The sequence below is a fragment of the Platalea leucorodia genome, assembly GCF_965183815.1.
Source record: "Platalea leucorodia genome assembly, chromosome: 4".
Classification (NCBI taxonomy): domain Eukaryota; kingdom Metazoa; phylum Chordata; class Aves; order Pelecaniformes; family Threskiornithidae; genus Platalea; species Platalea leucorodia.
The window spans coordinates 43,642,022-43,666,334 of record NC_138826.1 but is presented as its reverse complement, the minus strand read 5'-3'; the positions used below and the strand labels follow the sequence as shown (position 1 = coordinate 43,666,334).

At 43.4% G+C, this 24,313-nt stretch overlaps 1 protein-coding gene across 5 annotated transcripts in view; it reads left to right on the top strand.

Annotated features, from left to right (window-relative positions):
• The window catches only part of TULP3 (TUB like protein 3), a 33,769-nt gene extending 25,056 nt beyond the window's left edge, over positions 1-8,713 (top strand). For 2 of the 5 annotated variants that reach the window (XM_082311021.1, XM_082311017.1), the window contains exons 6-11: positions 85-282; positions 792-904; positions 1,300-1,414; positions 3,405-3,503; positions 5,700-5,871; positions 6,380-8,711. In XM_082311021.1, the coding sequence (XP_082167147.1) occupies positions 85-282; positions 792-904; positions 1,300-1,414; positions 3,405-3,503; positions 5,700-5,871; positions 6,380-6,513 (831 nt within the window). In that variant the 3' untranslated portion in view covers positions 6,514-8,711. Of the gene's footprint in view, positions 1-84; positions 283-791; positions 905-1,299; positions 1,415-3,404; positions 3,504-3,765; positions 3,894-5,699; positions 5,872-6,379 lie in introns of those variants that run through there. The other 3 variants (XM_082311018.1, XM_082311019.1, XM_082311020.1) reach the window with 3 other exon arrangements.
• Positions 8,714-24,313: the final 15,600 nt, after the last annotated feature.

Below are 24,313 nucleotides of genomic sequence, written 5' to 3'. Positions count from 1 at the left end.
GTTTCAACAGACCTTTCTTTTCTTGGGGAATACCAGAGCCTCTGATCCAATATTAATTTGCTAATATGATGGTTCTTCCCACAGGAAACAGGTGCTTCCTGTAGTCCATCCCCTCAGGCAGATGCACAGCTGGGAGAAGTAGAAAACTTGGAGGATTTTGCATTACGCCCTGCACCCCGTGGTATTACAGTCAAGTGTCGAATCACTAGAGATAAGAAGGGAATGGACCGGGGCCTCTTCCCTACTTATTACATGCATCTGGAAAGGGATGACAGCAGAAAGGTATTGGAAGCAGCACACAGTATCTTGGCTATCTGTACTCCTACCACAGAATATTTTTGGTGTAAGGGAGAGCTTCTGGTAAGAAACCAGAAGCTGAGGAGAGCCAGCATGCAGATGAGGACAGCTTATATTTGGCCAAGGCACTAAGGAGGGAACTGACAGGTTTAAAAGCCATAATGCAATGAAAGAGAAAGTATAAAAATGTCAAGGATAAAGAGGAGCAGGGAGACTGAGCTGCTCCAGAAGAAAAGGAGGGAAGACTAGAAAGAACAGTTGCAATAAATCTAGACTGCTGAGTGAGATGATTGGAGGAATAGGATTTCAGGGTGTGCACTTGTGGAAGAGATCAAAATTGTGGAGACAGTAACAAAACAGAAGACAGAAACAGCACAGAACAAGAAGGGGAATGGATGTGGGAAATGGAGAGATAACAGTTTGGATAACAATGCCTAGCAATGCCTCTGCATTCTTACAAAGCTCCAGTCTTGATCAAAGTTTTGTATTTCCAGACATTCCTTCTTGCAGGGAGAAAACGAAAAAAGAGCAAAACATCCAATTACCTCATATCAGTTGACCCAACTGATTTATCTCGGGAAGGGGAAAGTTTCATTGGAAAACTCAGGTGAGAACCACAGATGAAAACTACAGACAGGAGAGACTGGATTTTCATTTTAGTTGAGTTGCAGTTATGAATAGCAATCTGGTATCAATTCAGAGAGAACGAACTTGCATCATCCTGCTTAGTGTAATCTATATTCACCTGGGTTGACAACCTTTCTTCAGCATTACCATTCACTGTGGCAATTCAGAGAAGGAATTCTGGCTTGATGTTTTTCCAGGATAGGTTACAGGCCGAGTTCACCATGGGCACTTCGTGGAAGCTCCTTACTGAGCAATAGGAAGATTCAGATGGCAAGAGATGTGTGTTTTCACTGTGCTGTACAAATACTTTCAGAAGATGACAAAACTTTCTACTGACGCCTCTCTCTTTCCTGTCTTTCTATAACCTGACATTAGGTCAAACCTCATGGGAACTAAATTTACGGTATATGACCATGGAGTTAGCCCAGTCAAGGCACAAGGTCTAGTGGAAAAGGCTCATACCAGACAGGAGCTTGCAGCTATTTGTTATGTAAGTAGCGCCTCTCCCCTTTTGCCCCTTTCTTTTTTGTCGCCTGGTTGCTGAGGAAACAAGGCTTACAAAATCATGCTGTCTGGCAGCTTCCCCCACTTAACTTTGGAACGAACTGACCAATTTCAACCAGATACAACAAAGTGCAGAGGCCTCAAAGATAAGTTCTTCCAAGTTTCGGGGGGGGGGGGGGGGGGGGGGGGGAAATCAGTGCCAGGGGAGGGAGAGAGACCCAAACTACCATCCTGATGACCTTCTTACCTGGCCTGTTGTTTGGCATGTGGCCACTCAGCAGCTCCTTTACAGGGAGCCAGCCACAGCATGAACTGCCTCTTGCTCAGCTGGTATCTGATGGACACTAAGAAGGAACTGGGAGTACCCTGTGAAGTAGAGTTATTTTTTGCAGAACCAAAGGTGGACTTTTGGTGGATATATATATATATATATATATATGGGGTTTTTTTTTTAATATTTTGGTGGATAGGAAGGAGATGCTAGTATTTCAGTAGCAGCTTGTTGTTGGTAAGGTTGTGGTTCCAGGGGAAATTGTGATTCGCTAGCTCTGTCCTAGAGAAGTTTTCTTCTTCTGGTCTTGCGGATCGCCTCAGTCTAGGCTTCAGAGCGAGGGGGCACTTGTGGACACTCTAGAATTATGTGAGGGTTCTCACATCACATTGTTTCATATTCCAGTCCTAAAGTTTTAGTAAAAATTGAGGTTGTTTACAAAATGATGGCGAGTCAAGTGGAAGGATTTTTGCTTTTATCACAGGTACAGCAGCAGAAATTTAAAGGTGCGTTAGCCTGCTGGAGCATCATCTTGTTTTTTTTGCTGTCGACCTTAATGGGATCAACTTGGGAAAAAAATTGGTGTGATAATTCCAGTACTAGCCTGGTTACAGAATATCGCTGGATATTTTCTTTGTATACAGTATTCTTCAGTTCCCTAGCTAATTGTACACAGCAAGGTGTTAAAATAAAATAAGTACAGCAGATAATATAAAGTCAGCTTTCCAGATTTCTGAACTTTTACCTACAAGAAGTTCATAAAGTTTATTTATTAATAAAACCAGTACCCTCATTCTCATATGTGCCCCTAGATTTTCTGAAGTGAAATAATAGAGGTTGCAATTCCAAAGACCTTTGTTCTGTGTCTGCAAAATGCACTAGCATATTAGGAAAAGCTGTATCACTTCTGTCAATCAGTTCAGTACTTCTAAAAGATTCTGGCTTTTTAATTGGTCTTTGGGAATTTTAAAGGTTATCACTGACATTGTTACAGAACACTTTAAATGGACCCTTGGATTTTGGTTGACATTATTAAATGGATGGTTTGAGAATGCCAAGACTTTTTTCCTTTGCTTTTTATACTCAATCCACTTGGAGCAGTCTCCTGCGGTACTCTGGAAAAATCTGCTTGTCTTAAGAATGAAGCTTGGACAGATGCTGAATACTTTGCCTTCTGTGTCTGTTCTTAATCATTTATAAAAGAGCATGATTTGAGAGAAAAGTGTAGGTATGCTCTTAAACACAAATAACAGCACCTAAAGAAGAATGTCATTCATTCTTCAGGAACATTTTAGCCTAAATGGTGATATATAGATAACATAGACTCAGGTCAAAGATATTTGCCTTTTATCATACTTAAGGCTTGTTCACTAGCAAGATTTTAGCACATTTTTGCCTCAGATGCAAGAACTTATGCCTGGAAATTGCACTTGCCTGATTTTGTTATAAATGTTTCATTAGGATAACATATGCGCTCTAAATTAGGTAATACTATGTATGTCTTTTAATGCAGTTCTCAAAATGGGAGAGGAAACTATTCTCAGTGATTAAACACAGTTGCAATTAGATATCTGCTACTACAGTTGCAGCTAGCAAATCTCTAAAAAACAATGTAAATGTGGATTGAAGTTCAGTTTTGCTGTCTTTCCCTCTTTGAGATGGAGTATCTCATTTACTGAAAATAATGTCTTTCCTTGTCTTCCAGGAAACCAATGTATTAGGATTCAAGGGTCCCAGAAAAATGTCAGTGATCATTCCAGGAATGAATATGAATCATAAGCGAATTCCAATCCGTCCACGAAATGTGAGTTATGGAGTTTGGTCATGTTTCAGATTGGAGGAATAGGTTAAAACTTTCTTGTAGAGGTCTGGGTGTTACTGACAATCAAGGGTTTTTGGGGAAGGTTGTTAATACCCAGGGCTTTAGCAAGTCTCATGGAGAGTAAATACAATGTAGCGTAAAGGTGTTGATTAATTTGTTCTTGCCTTTTACCTAATTTGTAGCCTTCTGAATAGTGTTTGTATCCTTACTTGTCCTTTGGTCAACCTAAATATTATTTACTTAGCTATTGCAATGGCTAGCGTATGTCGTTGCTGCTGCACCTACAACCCCTCCTCATGGGTGGGACCCTGTTGTGCTGAGAGCTGGATGAACACAGAACTTGGTTCTCCCAGGAGTTTACGTTCTTAACCGGTATGTGAATTACAACAGATAGCTAATACATAGGTAAGGTGGTAATCTGGTGTAGTAGCAAGAGAGTAAATACATTTTTGGTCAGAATGTTGTCAGTCTCTTTGTAGGAATCACAGAAAAGGAGGATTCTTTAAAGAGAAAGTGGCATGAGGAGAAGGATGGAGTTTTCTGATGACTATTTAGTGAGGATTTCTCATATGTATGGAGTACATTACAGCTAAAAGCTTACAGAACTGTATCTGAAGGTATATTAAGGTGTATGATGAAAATCGTTCAGTTCTCTTAATGTGGGTTTTACGTTTGGTGTGATAGAAGACCAAAAGGCAGAAAGGACAGGTGCCCATTGAAAGACATGGTTAGTGGTTTAAGCTAGAACATGGTATTTGCAGCCAATGTTGTGAGTAGGTACAAGTAGGACAAGAGTGTATTTGTTGAGGTCAGAGAAAAAAATCTTCAAGAGTGGAAATTCAGAGTCATGAGAGCCTGGAAAAGAGGTTTATTTTTGTGAATGGGCAGGAAAATTGTATCTGGAGGTGGTCATTTATTCATCATCTTTCAATTGGTATCGCCCTTTCCCCCGTCAGTACAGTAACGATTCCATGGCCCTGCCTTTATTCTTCTCCCCTGTTTTCCCAACTGTTTTGCTAGCAGGCAAGTGTACCGACAGCAGAGAAGGCTGAAACAGAAAGCTGTTCTGAAAAGTTGGTGAAGCTTTCAGCATAGGGGTTTGACTCTGTTTTTGTCTTCCTTCTCTGTAGTGCATTGCTTCAATTAAGCAGTACTGCCCCCACTTTAAAGCAGGAAAAATTGCATCTAAGTGCCCTTTATTGGTGCCAATTCTCAAGGTTCTTTTTGCATCTTTAAAAAAGTAAATAAAGATAAAAATAAAGACGTAAAGTAACTAGTTTAAACTGAACAGTAAGTTTTATTTCAGTTATCCTCAAAAATCCACTGTCATATCTGTATACAATACCAAAACAGTCACTATAGCCATATCAGTCAGACCTCTACAACATGTTGTTTTCTGATCATTTTTTCCCATTAAATAACTTCAGTTTGGATTCTTTTTCTTGGGGGTTTTAGCATATATTATTTCAGTTTGGATTTTATTTGTTGCAGAACTTTTAAAATTAAATAGATATCATGTGTTTCACTCGCTACTATTTGCAGCTCCTTGTAATTCATTCTGTTTGTCAAATTTAATGTGCTGTTTTACCTCCTTTTTGTATCTTTGTGTTCTTATTTCTCTCTTTTTCATATTGTGCATCACTTATTAGACCCAATAGGATGACATTTAACCTACTTAAGGCATGCTTACAGCCCACTGCAGCCTTTGGACTTTCTACTAAAGCTCCCCAGGGCCTGGCACTCTGCAGTTAATTGTGGATTATTTTCTTTTGTTTCAAAGTTTAGAAAGTTAGAAATGGAAGTTGGATCCAACAGGATCAGAGAAAGCTTATGAGACTCAGAAAGGATTCCTGCCAGCAGGATGGCAGTCATCTGTGGGCTGTGAATTGCTTCCTTTCCTGTACACACACTTCCTTCTCTCTCACTCTTTTTTCTTGCTTGGGTGGAAATACGGTGATAGCTTATTGAGTGGAAAGGAATGGTTGGACTGGGAATCCATGAAAATATCTTCCTGGTACTTGCAGGAAATTTTTGGTAGGACTGAGTTTAAGTGCTGTCATTGCATTTCATTAAACAGAGAATGATCTTCAAGTGACAGAGTGCACACACATGAGAGAGGCCGTACTCAAAAGCAGAACCATTCCAAATCTGATAAATATATTTCTTTCTTCTGAACAGGAACACGAGAGTCTGCTGTCAAAATGGCAAAACAAAAATTTAGAGAACCTCATTGAGTTGCACAACAAGGCTCCAGTCTGGAACGATGATACTCAGTCCTATGTTTTGAACTTCCATGGGAGAGTCACTCAGGCCTCAGTGAAGAACTTCCAGATTGTCCATGACAATGACCGTAAGAGTCTGGTGGAGAGTGTGTGGGGCTTATTCAAACAGAGAGAACCCAATTCATTTAATGAGGTTTGGGAGGAATAGGACACTCTTCCTGGAGAAGGGAGACTGGGTGGAGGAATTCAGCTCAGGATTACTGGGAACTTTTCGGCTGTGAAGAAAATTATGTAAGGCCTCCCTTTTTCTGGAGTGGGTGCAGAGACTGCTGTCCATAGCTGCAGCAAAAGAGGGGGCAAACACAAGCTTGCTGAAAGGAAAGAAAAGGATTAATATGGCACCTTCAGCCCAGCAAAAGAGTGGTTTAAGCTTTGGTTCTAAGAAAGGTAATCTCTAGAATAACACTGTCACTCTAGAGAACAGATTTCAAGGCCACTCTGGTGAGAAAGGATGGATACACCAACCGCATATATCTGGGACTGCCAGACGTGTGGTTTTTTGTTTGTGGTTGTTTGGGTTTTTTTCTTTGCCTCGCTGTGAAATTGCTCATCTCTGAATCTTTCTTTTCTTCCCAGCTGACTACATTGTGATGCAGTTTGGTCGTGTAGCAGAAGATGTGTTCACTCTGGACTATAATTATCCTCTCTGTGCTCTTCAGGCCTTTGCTATTGGACTCTCCAGCTTTGATAGTAAATTGGCCTGTGAATGAGAGACAACAGACTTGAAACATGGAACTTGCTCCCACCCCTGCATCTTGTTGTAAGAGTTCCAGGTGGAGTAATGAAAAGCACATTAGGGATGGAAGGGAACTGGAGGACAGACGTCTGCAGGCTTATTAGAAAGCAAATACCAGGCCTCAGAGCATTATGGTAGTTGACAGTAGACCATCTTAGGAGACTATCCCAAGACTGAGCAGTCTTTGTATGCATTGTGGAAGAACAAGAAATATGGGTGATGGGAATAAGAAATACGGGATGGGTGGTGTCGTTGATGTTGATTCTGCTTTTAGAATCCTTGTAACAGATGCTGCATGAGAGCGGGCTAAGGAATGTAGCCCACTAATTGGAACCCCTTGCAGCTAGGATTAGAAAAATAATGGTTTAGTGTTCATATATCTTGGAACTTCCACAGTGCCTCTGGAGATGATGCTACTGATCTGTAGATTAATTCCAATTATTTAAAACGGATTAATTCAGAAAAAAAGGAGGACAGTTATTGGCATGTGTTCTCTTTTGTCCTGTGTAGCACTTCGCTGTCTGTTACAACAGTCAGACACGGAAGGATTCAGGTCATGGCTCTGTGCAACCGTAGGTAATATTCAAAAAATACAGAGCTGGAATGAGACATTGCCTCTAATAAAACACTTTTCTCTTACTCTGTGGGATGATTCTCTGTTAAGGCTGAAAGTCCAGTTCCCTTTCATTATTCTAATTGCTCCATATCCCTTGACAGTCTTTTTACCAAATAAAGAACAAATCAAAATCTCAAACGCTCCCTTTTTAGTTGGTGATATTATATCCATTGCTGTTTCTGTTATTCTTAACCATGTGAAAAATGAGACTGAATAGATGATAGAATCTGACTGAATTTGGCAGAAGGTAGTATTGTAACAATATACAGTACTATTCCTGAAAAGCCGTGTTCTAATTGATTGAATCTAGACTGTAAGCTGATCAGAAATATTTTTTAATTTGTCCACTGTTCGTAAAATTTGCTACATTTTTAGGAATAAGTTAGTGACTGATTTAATTTTTTTAAACGTGAGATTATCTCAAGTCATGACATATTAAAGTACATTTTATATAAAAATTTTAACCTGACTATAAGAAGTAGTTACCTCAAAAGGAGTTTACAGGTGTTTTCAAAGGCATCAGTAAGCTTTAAAAAAAATAATAAATGTATCACAGGGCTTTGCAATGTGTCCTTCCAGTGTTCCATTTTTAATGCTGGATGTACAATATGGAGACTGTAGGTCACAGCATGGAATGCGTCTTGGTTCATATGGCCTTAATTCATCAGAGTGAATTGCTGCACACTGTGACATGTAAGCCTCATAGTGTACACATCTGCTGTGTACTAAAGCAGAGAACAATTACTATCTTGCCTGTTTCATGGCCATTATGCATATTCATGACGATCCTGGAAAACTATCCCTCTAGTGAGACAAGAATAGGTGTTCTCCAGCTTTGGATATTGTCAGCAGACTAACTCTGTTTCAAGCTTCAAAGAGCCAGATTTATTGCTTTCGGTCTGTGGAGTCTTTGCAGTGGTAGATATCACTTGCTCTTTCAAAATAATGAAACTTTGTGAAGACTCTTTCTGATATTGCCAGGAAAAAAAATGATGGTAATCATGTGTAAACTCTGTATATACTGTAAATTATGAATTGATGCTGAGAACATTAGCTGGTGAGCCATTGTCTTGAGATGATCTTAGCAGCAGAGCAGTCAGCGAAGAGAACTTGAACCATGGATCTCTTTTGTGCCTTCACGTACTTCCTGCTCATCAGGCTGGGGACAAGACCTGGCAGTGTTTTCCAGTTGTGCTCTTCTGAGTTCTTCACTGATGGCTCTGCGTTCCCTCTACCCATCCAGAAAAACTAAGTCAGTGTGGTACCTGTCTGACTATTACCTATTTTTCTGACTAGGACTGTGTGAAAGAAACTGCCTTACGTTAGTTTGGGGTGACCTGAAGGTAGAATGCTAATTTCCAATTCAAGATGATTTTCTCTGTGCTCAGAAGGCCACAGCAGCATCCCTTTACTCGCCCTTTCAGTTAGGCTTGTCAGCAGTGGCTCTTCACGGTATTTGTTGACATCAAATGATCCTAGCAGGGTCAGGGCCTCTGGGTCTCAGTCAAATTATGCAGAAAGATGAACTGATTCAGTGCTCCTTTATCAGACACTGTTTTACATGAATTGTATTTATAACTTTTATATCTAAATGAAAATAAACTAATTTATATATTGAAAAAATCCTTAATTCTAAATGAGCTTTTTTGTACAATTTTGCTGTCACTTGTGGGTGTTCTTTGTTCCTCCTGTAGTAGATACTACCTCAGTTTCTTCCTGTCTTCTTGTATCTCATCTCCCTTCTTACCCCCCCTTTTCCTTTGTAATTCTCAGTTCTCTTCCTTTGTGGTGTTTTTTTCATACACTTAGAAGTCTGGGAATAAATGTAAGGTTAGTCTCTCTAATGTTCCCCCTCCCCCCCATCCTCAGGTCTTCCTGTACAGTTCTTGGTTTCCATTTGATTCTCCCTTTAACATAGTTGCACTTTTCTGCCCTGTGTTTTTAATGTTTCTCCCTCTGTCCAGTTAGGTCTTTTGAGACTGTTCTTTATGCATTTTCCGTTCTACTGTTGAAGTACAATACCATGTATATTTCTGAATCAAGAACTGAAATAATACAAAGCTAGGAGGAACACCAAGTCGAAGTGGTTATTTTTTCCCGTTTCCACTGGGAGATGTATGCACCTCAGTAAGAGGAGGTACGGTGGTTCTGATAATCAGAAACTGACACAGCTCACAGTGTGTGGGTCCTATTCTTCATGCACCTCTTTTCTTCCACCATTTCCATCTGAGCCAAATTAGGTTTAGTTGGGAGAGAAAACTGAGCAGGAAATACTACTGTTCTTAGTACGGTAATATTAGTTGCATACGCGCAGACGTAACGTTCTTGAAATCCCAAAGAGAGCTTAAAGAACGAAGCATATTAAACTGTTAAATATTAATCCTAGGGGCAGGCCTAGCAGACTAAAACAGCTCCTAGACTGCTATAAGCTCCTTGGCTCACAAATATAAAAGACAGTGAATAATTTCTTGCTCTTTTAGGGGTCAGTCCCACTCTTCACTGAAGTTTTGCTGCCGAATTTGGTAGCAGTAGGACAGGGGGTTTTGTTAGTGTTGGCATAATAATAATAATATACTTAGTGTGTTCCTCTACTTGCTGGTATTAACAGCTCTGTAAATCTCTCAGTTGACATTGAATTAGGTTTCCTGTTCCTGGTACAGAAGACAAGCAAAGCCTTCCCCGTGATTTACAGGTCATGAGCTAAGAGTTTCTGCGAAGTCTTGTGAAACTGAACTACGGACAGATTCCTTCTTCGACAGAGTCAGGGATCTCATCTTCTCTGCCACAGTGTCAAGGTGGTGTACATAACCGCAGTTTGGAACTACTACAGCTGAAACCCAGAACTAAGACAGACACTTAAGGTATCCTAGGGCCAAGAGATTTGGCCCAGCGTATAGTTATGCAGACAAGTAGAAAAGCAACACTGGTGTAAGGGCTTCCTTACTAAGAGGGGAAACAGCCTGCTACAACTGTGAAGTGGTAAGAATTGAAAGCCCTGCCATGAAAGAAGGCAGAGACCCTGTACCCACTGCTACTCTTGTATCTCTTGAACTGTAGTCTATAGAGTTTTTGTCTTCTCATTCCGTCCCTTAACATATTCTATATGGAATTATTCTTTCCCTGCTGGAAGCTGGAGGTCACTTCTTTGGTCCCAAAATGGGAGAAAAATCCAGAAGCAAACTAACTTCACCAAAACGCATTAAGATAAAGGCTATTATAACTGTAACCTGCTCTGGTAATTTAACATTTAATCTAGAGAATATATAAATGGGTGAATGCATTCTAGAGGATGGAATTTGTGATCATTTACTTTGATTAAGTTAACATTTCCAGACAAGGCAAACCATTGCACTCTCTGCAACAAAACAGCTTAAAATTATGAAGAAAACAAAGGATTGATTTTTTTTTCTTAAATGCTTAATTGAATTGAGCCCTTTATTTATTAAAGGGAAAGTAATACTATTTTACTGTGAAAAATGACTTTTAAAATAAAGCTGCATATCAAAATCATTCAGGTAGAGTACAGATAGGGTTGGGGAATTAAGTCTGGTCAGCTTGCCCAACTCCCTCTGCTTTCTGTTCTAAGCAGAATAGTTTGCTTCCACATTAGCACTAGTAAAGGAAAAACAAAAACCACCACCAAAAAACCTCTGTTCTCTTGAGTGGGTTTCCATCTGCAATTGACTGGAGTCCTGCAAACAATTTGTGTGATGATTCACAGGAAGGAATAGGTTTCAATTCCTTCTCTTTGAGCTATGTTGATTCTGCAGGGAAATGGGAGCAAAACAATACATTAGTCACATAATCATGAGACCTGGCCTAGAATTCACAGTGAACAGATGTGATGAGAAGTAAGCTACCTTTAATATATATTTGTTTTTCATTAAATTACATGTTTTTGAATATGGCTTAGTAGAAACAGTGGCTAAATGAGCTCATTACAGGGCTTTATATAACAAACAAAACCCCACAAAATATTGAAAAAATCACTGAATTTTGTAACTCCATCTTACTTACCTTATATATACTCTTGATTCCTACAGTTGTATCAGAAAACTTTTTTCCTTAAGTATTCGTAAAATAAAATTGCTGCATTGCCTTACGAAGAAAAGTAATTGTAAGTATATTAAAAAGGATTACCAATATCAGTTATCTTCAGCACTGCCAAACTAAAATTAAAAAAAAAAAAAAAAAAAAAAAGGTGGAGTTGGCCTTCCAAATCCCAAGACTAAGTTTATGAAGTTGATGGGTTTTGCCATCTGGTTTCTGAGGCCTTGGGACACATTTAGGTCCTGTTTTCAGTCTTTTCTCTGCAACTTCAAAGAGTTACGAACTTTTTTACCTTGGGGTTCTTACTAAAAGCTGTTATTTTTCTTCATCAGTTTCTTCACTATATTGAAGTTTTAGACAAAGCCAACCGTGTTGTAACTCTGCCACGGGTAGTTATGTGCGCACCAGGCATCTGTGACAAAGTCACCTGCTGGAGACATGAAAAAGTTTATTTTGTTGAGGTAGCTGCACTGCCCAGAGCTGCTAAAAGGATGTAGTTACATTTACTAAACTTGCTGTTTTACTACCGCTTTTGTTTTGGGAATGTGGCTTTCCAACCCTAGCGCAGCTCAGTCTCGTACCGGCGTTTTCTAGGGCAGCACGCTGGCGTTCCCGTACGAACGGACGGGAAACGAGCGGCCTCGCCGTGAGACCGAGCGAAGCCGCAGAGGACACCCCTTCGCTGCCCGGCGAGCCGCTTACTTTCGGGGATGCTCCCGGGAGAATTAGACCGTTTGTTACAACCACTGCGGCGGCGCTGGGGTCGGTTTGTCATGTTGCTACGCTGGGTGGACACCACCTCCCACCCCCACGGGGCCTGACGGGGTGCGGGCCGCGCCCGGCTCGGCGGGGCCGCCCGGGGGAGGCGGGCGGGGGCCGGGGGGCGGCTTCCCCGGGAGCGGAGCCCCCTCACCCGGCGCTCGGCCTCGGCGGCCGGGCCGACGCCGAATCCTGGCGGCGCCGAGTCCCGGCCCCGGGCAAGCGGCGGCGCTCCCAGGGCTCTTCCCGGGCCGAGGCCGGCCCGTCCCGGCCGCGGGCTCCAACTTCTCCCATGCCCGGGCGCCGCGCCCGCCCTCGGCGCCGCGCCGATTCCCGGCGCTCCCGCCGCCGCCTTCCCCCGCTTCTCCCCCCCGGAGTTTCCTTCCTCCGCTCCCCGCCGTCCGGGGCGGCCTTCCCCGCCCCCGCCGGCCCCCTCTTCCGGCCATCGCCCGCCTCCCCCCGCCCCGGGCACGCACGGCCCCGGCCGGGCAGCGCCCGGCCCCGCTGGGTTTTGTTCCCAACTCCGCCTCGGCCCCTCTCCCGCCGCCCCCCCGCCAGTCCCCTCCCCAGCCCCTGCCCCAGCCGGCAGTCCCCTCCCTCGGCCGCGTTCATTTCATACCAACTCTCATTCCTCGCATTCCTCACTTCCTCCTTTCAAACTCCAGGGGAAATAAAAACCCTCCCTTTTCCTCCCGAACTCCTGCCCGGCCGCGGCCGCCGCCGCCGCCTCCCCGCCGCCGCCCGGGTCGCCGCCCCGCCTCGCCGCCCCGCGCCCCGCAGGTGAGTGCGCGCTTTGTGCCTGCGCTCCCGCCGGCCCGGCCGCGCTCCCGCTCCGCTCCCGCCCCCTCCGGCCCCCGGCCGGCTGGAGCGCCCGGCCCGGCATTGTTCGCGCCCTCCCCGCCGCGGCGGGACGCGGGGAAGGGGGAGCCCCGAGGGCCCGCCCGCAGCCGCCCCGAGGGCCGCCGCGGCTCCCCGGCAACTTTTTTTATTTCTCGGCGGCGGCGATGCTGAGCGAGGAGCTGACCCGCCCGCTCGCCCCGTCCAAGCCCCCGCTCCCACCCCTGCGGGCTCGGGGGTGGGGATCGGGCGGGAGCGAGGGGCAGGCGCGCGGTAACAGCCCTCGCCTGCTCTTTTGGCAGAAAGTCCTGGAGCAGAAGGCGGATCTGCAGCCGGCCCCCGCTGCCCCTGCGGAACAGGAGCCGCTCCGGCCGCGCTCAGGTCGGGACACGCTGGGGCGCGGGTGCCTGCAGGAGGGGGGTGGAAGGGAGGGTTTGGAGCCGGTCGTGTGCGGCCGGGGAGGCACAGGCGTACAAAGGAAGCGATGGGAACATCCTCCATGGAGGCTCCGGCGGCTTCGCCCGCCGGGAAGGGGCTGCCGGCGCTGGGACCCGGGGAGCTCGGCCGCTTGTGGCCCGGGCTGGGAACTGCGGGCGCTTCTCGGGGAAGAAAAGGGGTTTCTGTACCCTTCGTAGAGATGTTCTTGGGGAGGGTCAGTACTTTCTGTAATAAATTTTAATGTAAATTGTGGAAGGTGTTTTGGGGAAAAACGAAACGGAACAAAAAATCATAAGCAAACCCATTCTTGAGAAGGCATGTGGGTTGTTACAGGGCTTTTACCAAAAGATGAGGGAATACTGTTTTCCCAGATCAGTTATTCCGAAGTTAGAGTTGAGTTTTGGTGGCATGCCTCTGGGAAAGATTTAAATTAAAAAAAAAAAAAAAAAAAAAACCAAAAACCAAAAACAAACAACAAAACACCCAAGCACCAAAAACCACGCAAAAAACTTCCCCAAGTAATTTTTAATCTTATGTAGATAATTCAGTTTAAACGATTCCTTGGATGGGATGCTAAAGACGGGGCTTTTTTTGTAGAAGGGAGAAGGAGTGTAACTCAACATATTTTAAGGACTTCTGTAAAATACTTTATGGTGAATGGTCATATACAAGTAAAAAGTGGAAAAAAAAAAAACCCCAAACCAACCACAACTAATCTGCCTTTTTGTTTTTGTTTAACCTGAAGTTACACTAATGTTACTTTCTAACCTTAAGAGTTGAATTCTACTAATCCTTTACAAATTACCAACGCAAAATACTTTTCAAATGCAGGGGGCTGGGTGGGAGGGAAGGAGATTTGGTTTGTTGTGGTTTTGTTGGCTTTTTTTTTTTTTTGTCTTGTTTCCTATTATTCAGAACAGATCGGTTTCCCCTAGACTTGATTGCACTGTGCGTGCAAAGTGAGTGGAGCATTCGTTCACCTGCCCGTCCATCTGTCTGTGTAGATGTAAGAGATTTTATTGTTCCGCTGCAGAAGGAAGCGGCAGTAGGACAGGGCACAGGGTAACGGGGAGGATGAGAGGAACCGAACAAGGGAGAAAGCAAGACTGGGTATGGAACGAGTGCTAGGGCCGGGTTGAAGCTGCTGTACTATCACCTATGTAGTTAAAGCCTTTTGGTCTTGATAGCTTTCTCTATCAGAAAAGACAGAAAAGAGCCTGGATTGTGCTGTAATGAATACAGAGGGGCTTCTTTATTAGGGCTGCTGGCTGCTGAGGGACTCTGTGGTTTTCTTTGGAAGTTGGGTTGGCAGAGCGAAGGGCAGCCAGACAGCGGGTGCAGTCACCTTACGGGGTTTTCCTAAATCCCGGTCTGGATGGCTCCCTTAAACTCGAGTGTGCGACAAAGTCTATCGTCTCTAAACTGGAGTATCAGCTCATTGTTCGTATCTTCTCCGAGGTGATCTTGGGAGCAATTAGTGTGCATGAAAATGGGTATTAGGAATTTCTCCACTCTCTTGGTTCCTGATACTTTTTTTGATTTTTAAATTAGTTTTACCGATGGCTTTCAAGTATTTTAGGTTATTACCGTGATAAATGTTTTAATGTTGGTGTATTACGGAACATCTGTGGGAAAATGGTATGAAAATAGTACTGCCAAACTCTGAAGAGAAAAAGGGCTCCATGGCGCTGAATCTTGCTTGTGGTTTAAAATAAAATCACAGTTGCTGTTGGTTTTCTTACTCAAGTATTTGTTGCCCAGAACTCGAATACAGTAAGTAGAGTTTTGAGAAGGTTGCTGAAAAGTACAGTTTCCAGTGGGTGCTGCTTGCATCTCTGTTTGCAGTGACATTATACCCATTCACAGCTTTCCTTCCTTAATGTTATGTGTCTTTTTCTGATTGTATCTTTCAGCTCTTGGCTCCATCACAACGTAAGTCACGGGGTGGGTCCACAAAGACTTTAGGCTGGCGCTGCTGTAGACTGAACCTGTCTGCACAGCCTCAAACTGTCCGTTTCCGTACTTGTCACACCTCTTTCCTTCGTTGCTGGCACGGGTATCGGCACTGCTGTTTACTGACCAGGGGGCTGATCCAGATGAAGAGTAACGCTCTTTTAGCAAGTTAGTTTTCAGCCACATCTGTTCTCCAGTCCAGTTAATCATATGGTCACATAAATGCTGGTGTGTCTGGAGAAGGGGGTACAATGACGAGGGAGTGGGCAGTGGGGGAAGAATGGGGATATTTTCTTAGCAACGTTGCCATCTTTTCCCACCTTAAGTAGTTCATTGGACCATATCTACAGTGCCTCCTGTGATAGTGAAATGATTTTCTGTCTTATCTGGCCATGACTGTGTCTTAAGAAAGCAAAAATTCAGTGTTACCTTTTTTTAAAGTTCTATTATACTTTTCCTGTAGGTCAGATTTGTCCTTTGTTCATTTGTTGGTTTGTTGTTTGGGGTTTTTGTTTTTGTTTTTTTCCGTAAATGCTATGCAGTGGATCTTCCAGTAATTTTCTTGGGAAGCTTTTCCACTGCCCAATGTACTTTAACATCAGAAAAGTTTTCTTACTCTACTGCAACAGTTTTTGCCACGGTGTGTATTTCTGTGAAATGATTGCTTATTCTCTCTCTCTCTCTCTCTGCATTTGTACCTTCTAAGTTCTTACAAGCTACTAATGAGACTAAACTTTCAATATTTTTCAACATCTATTATTCTAGGCCTAATGATTGTTTTTTATATGCTGCTCTTCGCTTTCTTCAGTTTATCTGTGTTCCTTTTGCAGAATGAGATCTGATATTCCATGTGTTGGAGGGGATTTATCTCTCTCTGTTGCCTGAACTGATACCTGAGTACAGGCAGACAAAAGTTACATTGGTCATTTTGTAGAAGCATTTGCTTTGCAGACAACTCTCCCATTTGTTCAGCATTCTCACTCTTGCATGTCTTTAGCTCCTGCTTCTGGCAAGGTTTTTTCCTTGATTTATCTCTGTTTTTTTCATTGTTGTTTCTTCAGTTTCTTTGCATTATTTTTTCCACATAGTCTTATTTGTCTCCCTTGCTTTTCTTGTTTGTTTTTGAGCTGTCTGAATCCCTTTGAATTGTTTTTGTCTACTGGTGTTTGTAAACTTCATTCTGTATCACCTGCAAGTTTCATTAACGTTCCCTTTGTTCAATCTTCGATCTCTAATTAAGATGTCAAAGAAATCTGGACTGGCAAAGATCCCTGCAGCAACCCAGTAGGTGCGCCCTGTACCTGTTGGTTTCATTGGTATATATCATTACACTTAGTTTTGAAGCTGTTAGTTAATTTTCTAATAATATGAGCAGTACTCTCCAAAGCCAATTTGAAGTAATTTTTCAGCTATTATTTCCTTGGAGAGTAACAAATGCTGTTCTAAATCTAAACCTATTACATCATGCACTGTATTCTTTTCATTCCCTAACTTCATGGCAATTCTGTCCTCCTTTGTAGAGCAGTCAAGTTTATCAAGGTTTGCAGTAGTATATGTTCCCCTCTCTCTCTCTCCGACTTCGGCATTATGCCCACCGCCACGCTAAATAGATGCCAGACGTGTTCCTTTGTAGAGCCTTGTAAAAAGTCAGGAATTTGCATGCATGGAGCTCATTACAAGATCTGAGACTAGATGATTAGAAAGAGTTCTTTGGGGTTTGGAGGTGATGTTTTGGGTTCTTGGGGTTTTTTTCTTGTTTTTTGGGGTGGGCTGTTGTTGTTGTTCCTGCCCCTTGGGTCATCCTTTTTCTGGAGATGATGCAGTCACTCCCCTTTGTTTTTAACACCATATGAATTAGACGTTTTCCTGCTAGGGAGGGGCAGGTTTTCCAGTTCCCGGTGCCACTGGCTGAGTCACTGGCTCTGTTTTTATATTCCGTTGTAGGTTTATAATTACCTTGTTCTTACCTTTGTTAGAATATGATTGCCAAAGGGTAGGTGTTTTACCTTGCTGTACTTCTGAGACATGAGTGCCGGTGGCTTTCAGAGCCTGGATACAAGCCTTTGAAGCATCTGCTTTGCTATTGCCCAAGAGAAAATAAATCAGCATAGTCCTCAAAGTGTCTCCCTTCGAACAGTATGGTAACCATTAATGACAGATGACCAGGCAAAGTCTAATCTCTTGTAACCACGACTGCTTTAACTGAAGGAGGAGAAGTCAAGAGAGCACTGAGCATGTGTATACTGAAATGGAAAGGGAGGATTTGCTGATGTGTCTTAAGTTTGTCTTACCTGACCCTACTTCTCCATAGCAGGTCCTCGAAATAAAGCTCGCTGATACCAGACGAGCAGGGTTTAGAGAGGTTCTCTTGGTTTGAAAATCTTGTCAGCTTAGGGAAAAAAAAAGAGAGGTGTAAAAGAGAGGTTTGCATAAGAAGATTTTCTGCAAGTACACTCGCTGCTCTTTGATTTATCTTTCTAAAAATAAATAAATAAAATCTTATTTATTTCGCTGCCCCCATTTGTTTGTGAAGGATCTACACGAACAGAAGAAAATAACTGTGCAGGGGAAACAATGTAAATCACTGTTTCTATCCACCCAGGAAGCTAACTGAAAAACAAAGAAACAGCATCTTTTTCCACTGGTTTTGGTCACAGGTTTTATTTGTAAGAACATGTTTTAAAAACCGGAGTCAAGTCTGTGGTTGGCTGTGTCCCTTTAAGAATCTAGTTTTGCTTGGCTAGCTGCCCTTGTTCTCCTGTAGATTAATCCAGCAGAAGGTATATAACCTGTTGACCTTCCTGGCAAGAAGGGTCTGGAAGGGCAAAGAGATAAATCAGAAGGTTCGTGCTTTCCTGTGATATCTGGGGGCAAGTTTAACCTATATTTTTCAGTTTTTGTCATATCTTTTTTCTCTTTTTTTGCTTAGTGATTCCCGTTTGAGGGTTGGGGTTGTACTTACAGGTTCTCATGATTTTCACTTGCTTTCTGTGAAATCCTTATATGTTCAGCAGTTTGGAAATGACAGTGTGTTTATGCTACAATTGAGAGGGAAGAGTTCTGAGCTCAAAAGTACACTAGTCCAAGTTGAAGATGGCTCTACTGTCTCTTGTGTCAAACAGGTGGGAGAACTGGAATCTGGCTAAAATGGCTGGCATCTGTTTGTCTGCTAGGAAATTTCAGACTCTTTTACAGAAAAACAAATCTGGTGGACTTTCCTCAGTGTCAGCCCTCAAGAAGTGATCATCTTAGCTGTAAGCAGTGAATGTTCTCCTGCAGCATGTTCCAGGTGGGGCGCGTACTCCAAAACTGAGCTGGGGTGGTTTCTGAATGCCCCAAGAGAGTACGGCTTGGTTGGTAGCCATGAGTAGGGTTCATTCATATGATGCAGATGTTTCATGGTTATTCTTTACTGTGCTTAGAAATTGGTTTATCAAAAGTATCAAACACCTTTAAGCTCCTATCTAACTACTCCTAAAATCAAGGCACGTGCTTAATTGGATGACTGAATTGAGGTCCCATTTTATATACCTGTTCTGCCTGTTTGTGGTTTGCTTTTGTCTTGAGGCTTTAGTAAAGGGCTTAGCCCTGGACGGACAGGTTGTGCCCGCAACACAGACCATGTACAAGCACTGCAGATGCGGAAAACTGACTGTGTTCATGGGTTGTGTGGTCAGTGCTTCTGTCTATTCTGTTGTAAGTCTCTTAGCCCAGGTTCAGCTATTTCTTTTTTTGGAGACTGGCTATAGTTTTGGAGCTAAATGTTTTCACTGCTTTGGATGAGATTTGCAAACATCTGTCTCCTGTCTGAGTTCATGTGAAATTCTGCCATTAGCGTCATGGGAAGCAAAGTATGTCACAGTACTGAGTTTTTTTGGGACATCTACCCTTGAGTCCTACACAAGAGGTTGAGAGATGTCATGAACAGGAGGCAGGATTAGGAAATAAGAATTTGATTTGGATATCATAAAGTGGGCATTATGAGTCTCTCAATTTCGTGTTACTTGTCAGGAAAGACTCAAAAGACGCCCAATTTCCAGACAGCGTTAAACATGAGCCCCTCTAAAGTTACACCACTTGCAACTGCAAATCCCTTTTAAAGTTCACCTTTTCTTTTCTTGAAATTCTTGTCTGGATTTTGCCTCCAGTCTGATTTTTGTCATTGGGTGGTTCACTTGGGTCTTTGTGCTATATTTTTTTCCGTAGGTATTTTACCTACGCGGGCTTTTGAGTCTGATGGTGAGATTTTCAGGACAACTGACTTTCAGCAGGTTTAGGAGCAAAGCTTTTTTAGGTTGCTATGAAGGTTCCCTCTCCTTTAATAATTAAGTGAATAATACTCTTTGTGAAAATGCTAAGCATTATTTATTTCTGTCTCTTAGCTTGGTTTGGTAAGAGTTAAGTAATTTTTATGAGTCGATGTCTATACTTGAAGGGACAGTTGTGATTTAAACGTGTTAGCTAACACTACTGGTGATTCTGCAGTAGAAAAGGGACATGATTATTGGACTTCCTCCTGGTTCATTGCTTTCCAACCAGCTCCATGCTTGTCAGGAGAATGACTCCTGGTGACTGCTGCTGCTAGCATGAGAGTGGCTAACCATTTTCACCCTGCCACAACCTTCGTCTGTTTGGGAAGCTGTGAAACACATGCCACATGTCTTGGAAAGTCAGGGAGAATGGGAGCTCTGGGAACAGTTCCCGCCTGGGAGATAACGATGACTCCCCAGGAATTGCACTGTTCCTTTGAGGGCTGGGGCCAGCCCAGTGTGTGGCTCAATCCCAGGGCAACCTGGCAGTGTCAATCTCTGCTGCCCTTGCTGGCTCATTTTTCTCTTCCAGCTGAGATGTAAATCGTGCAGTAGTCATTTTGTCAGTTCAAGGCTGGTGGCCTTGTGATGTAGCCCATATGTGGGAGCTGTGCGTGAGTTGTCTGTAGCTCAGGATCGATCCCCAAGTTGGCCACTCCTAGACTAGTGGGAGCAGAACCAGCCTTTGGGTTTTGTTGTTGTTGAGTTGTGTATTTTTTTTCTCCCCTCCTTAGGGCAGCAAGACTCTGTGTTCTGTTTCCTTTATCACAAATGTAGCTGATTGGATGGTGTGTAAGGCCACACACAGCCTTATCACATCCTGTTTGACTGCATTATCCAGGGCTGCACTGATAGAAGTTCTCCTCTCTCCTTGTTTTGATTTATATCACTGTGCTGGACACTACATCCTCTCTCTGTTTCAGCCAGAGCTCAGCTACTGCAGTAATTTAAGAGTGTTGTTTTGCTTTGCTCAGGAAGTCAGGTGCCTTTTGAACAGCAGCTGCTGCAGGCAGTTTCAGTGCAGCAAGCAAACCAAGCTTGATTTTGTGCTAGGCAGTGGGATAAGCATTCAGCCGGAGCCCAAGCTTATGTTGGATATGATCTGAGGCTAGTAGTGCTTGTTCCTTTATAAACCAGTCTTATTCAGTGGTGAGACAGAGACAAAAATCTGACAATGCTGCCTGTAGATATAATGATTATACTACCTTGCCCAGTACATAGAGGGAAATCTCAGTTCTTTCTTCCTTGCCTGGCGCTGCTGCCTATTAAGAGCTTTTGCTTCACCTACAGCAAGTAACACTTACCTTAACTGGTTTTATTCACAGGATTAGGCAGCATTACTCTGGTGTCCTGGGTCAATAGGGATATTCACAGAGAATAGCCAGCGTTGCTCAGGGATTGCAGGAGGCCCAGGGCAAAAGGTGAGATTGTAGCCCATCTCACCACTTGGCTAAGTTGTTATGGAGTGCTCGAGTGGAGCCCCCTCGAAAGGCTCAGTGAACTGCACCCACTTGTCTCCACTGTCGCTGGATCTTCTGCTGGAACTCAGTGTCTCTGGCTCCAGGCTGATTTAATGACTAGAGTGCAGCTCCTGAGGAGTGTGAGCAACTGGTTGCTGGCTGGTGTTGCAAAGGTGCTGTTACCTTCTGAGATATAGTTCAGCACTAGTTGGCCTTGCTACAGTTGCATCTTTATTTTGCTCTGTAGAGACCCTGTGAACATGTTCATGATTTCTGTCCTCTTTTGCCTGAAAGCTTTAACAGACCTTTAACAGACCCCTCTACTCTGCTCTGGTGAGACCCCACCTGGAGTACTGTGTCCAGCTCTGGGGTCCTCAGCACAGGAAGGACATGGACCTGTTGGCGTGGGTCCAGAGGAGGGCCACAAAAATGATCAGAGGGATGGAGCACCTCTGCTATGAGGAAGCGCTGAGAGAGCTGGGGTTGTTCAGCCTGGAGAAGAGAAGGCTGTGGGGAGACCTTATTGCAGCCTTTCAATACTTAAAGGGGGCCTAGAAGAAAGATGGGGACAGACTTTTTAGCAGGGCTGGTAGTGATAGGACAAGGGGTAATGGTTTTAAACTAAAAGAGGGTAGATTCAGACTAGATTAAGGGAAGAAATTGTTTACAATGAGGGTGGTGAAACACTGGAACGGGTTGCCCAGAGAGGTGGTAGATGCCCCATCCTTGGAAACATTCAAGGCCAGGCTGGATGGGGCTCTGAGCAACCTGATCTAGTTGTAGGTGTCACTGCCAGTTGCAGGGGGGATGGACTAGATGACCTTTACAGGTCCCTTCCATCCCAAAGCATTCTATGACTCTATTGTTGAATAGCTGCTTTCCCACCTTTTCCCTTTCCAGTACGTTTTTTTCCTGCAGTCTTTGAGTTGCACTCCCTTGGAGCTACTCATCTACTGATTGCACTCATTCTTCTCTTTCAGAGGAACTGAGCTATTATTGTAGTGTCCTGTAGAATTTCCCAGCCTTCTTCCTCTGGTAAGTTTGAATGCTATCTTCTATCGTACCTTGTGCAATAGATTTTGTAGTATTCCAAACTGTTGCTTTCTTAAACCCAAATCTCCTTGTATGACTGCACTGTGTAAGCTCATTTATTAGCATGATCTGGATGGAAGTAACTGACTGGTTGTTGCTGTTTCCAGGTTTTCTTATTGTTATAAACTACTGTATAAAGTTATAGTTTGAGCAGCAGGACATCTTCTCTTCTGGCTGAACTCATTCTTTTTCAAAATTCTCTGACTGCTGATCAGATATGAAAATGTTGTGGTTCAGATCCTCTATAGTAGCAGTATTTGGCTCATGTTACCAAGGCAGTGAATACTGGAATTGATTGTTTTTATTTGCATTACAATGACATCAAGGAATACCTGTAATGGGAAGCAATCCCTGCCCCTACAGCTTGCAGTTCCATTAAATGAGACCAAGGATGAAGGGACGGCCTTGGTAAAACGAAGTGGCTTGCTGAGAGTGCAGCCAGCTCAGAAGCAGGAGTGGAACCGCACTGTCAGAGCCCACTTGGCTGTGCTGGCAAGCGTTGTGCCTGGGAGGAGCGAGTGAATCGGGACATCTCTGGTTCGTGCGTCGTGCTTGATACCGATTCCAGCAGGGAAAGGGGGTGGCCATGGAGTGGGGGGAGTCTTTTGGACAGAGCAGCTCTAAGAAAACTGAACAACTGGAGACAGCTGGCTGCAATTTTTCAGATCCTCAGGAAAGTATGATTTTGTGTTGAGCAGCTGCCACAAACACTTAAGAGGGAGCTGTTACCAGCAGTAATGACTGAGGGATTGATATTAGAAAGCAGATGTGTCAGACTATGGAGTCTGTTAAAGATGTGCTCTCTGTCAATGAGACCTCGCTGAAGGGCTCTTGGCAGCTGTCTAGCCCTGCGGGATCTCTGAATCTCAATGAGACACCATGTGTGAAAGGAAAGAGAGTTAGTGTTGAAATTACCAGCATCAGAACAATTAAACCAAAGCTGCTGGAGCTGAAAGATTTTTGTGCTTTCTCCATGGTTTTACTTTCCTATGACCCAAAAGCCTGCCTGTGTGAGTGACTCATTAAGAGATGGGCCATGGCACAAAGAAGAACAGGGACCAAGAGTGGATAAGAAACAGTATTTGGACAGAGGGAAACATAAGAAAGAAGTAGAGATACTGTGCTGAGGAGGTGGAGGTGCTGTGAGGGGCTCGTGTCTTTGATCCCGGGAGAGAGAATCCATGGCTAGACCCCACAAAGAAAGGTAGTTAATCATCTCTCAGTAAAATAAGAGTGGGATCAGAATAAGAAAAACTGAGAGATACAATACCAGAAATACAAGAGCCAAGAAGAGGATTGTAAGTTCAGACTGAGAGAATCTGAAGAAAACAAACACCAAGCCTAGGACCTCTGGCAAAACTTCGCGTTACAAGAATGGGACAACATCCTCCGATTCCTGATCCCAAGAATTGTGCCTGGTGAGGGGATTCAGATGGGAGAGGAATTGTCTGAGTGTGTGTCTGTGTGGGAACTGGGATGTCTGTTTAGCGATTTCAGAATCGAATTCCCTCCACATCAGAAGAAAGCTTTGTGATTACAAGCTCTTCCACGAGCAGAACTTAAAAAAAAAAAAAAAAAAAAAAAAAAAAAAAAGATAGTTTACAAGTACTAAAATATTTAGTGATATTAGAACACTCAGTAATACAAAATCACCATTACAGTTACCAAGCTGTGTGTATATAGTTACTATTGATTGAATGGGAGAACAGAAGCAAACTGAAAGCTAAAAGCTAGATGGTGAAATATTTGTATTTTGTTAGTTACTAATGAATATTATTTAAACCTTTCTTATACATAACACATTCAATGTTAGCATGTTTCTGAAAAACGCTCTATTTCTGAGCAGATTGCTTTTTCAATGGGAAGTGATTCTACTGGCAGTTTTTCAACTTGCCCTGCTACTAAAGCCATTTACCATAGAGTTTAGCTCCCAGCTTCTCTACAGTTTGCTTTGCTTGGTTTAATAAATGGCCACTTTGGCCATCAGTGAGTTCAGAGTTTACATCAACAGTGCAGGAAACAGAAGGCCTGAAGTATTCAGCCAAAGAAGAGACCCACTGACAGATAGCACCTGACCAGGACTCCCTGCATTAGTGTTTATTGCCGCTGAGTACAGAGTATCACCTGGGATTGCACGTGGAGCTTACTGTTTAAGCAACATTATTTAGGAAAACTTTGTAGGCCATTTAACCCCTTGGCATCTTACTAACCAGAGCCATAGAGTCATAAGGATTTTCATGGTCACTTCAGTCTGTGGAA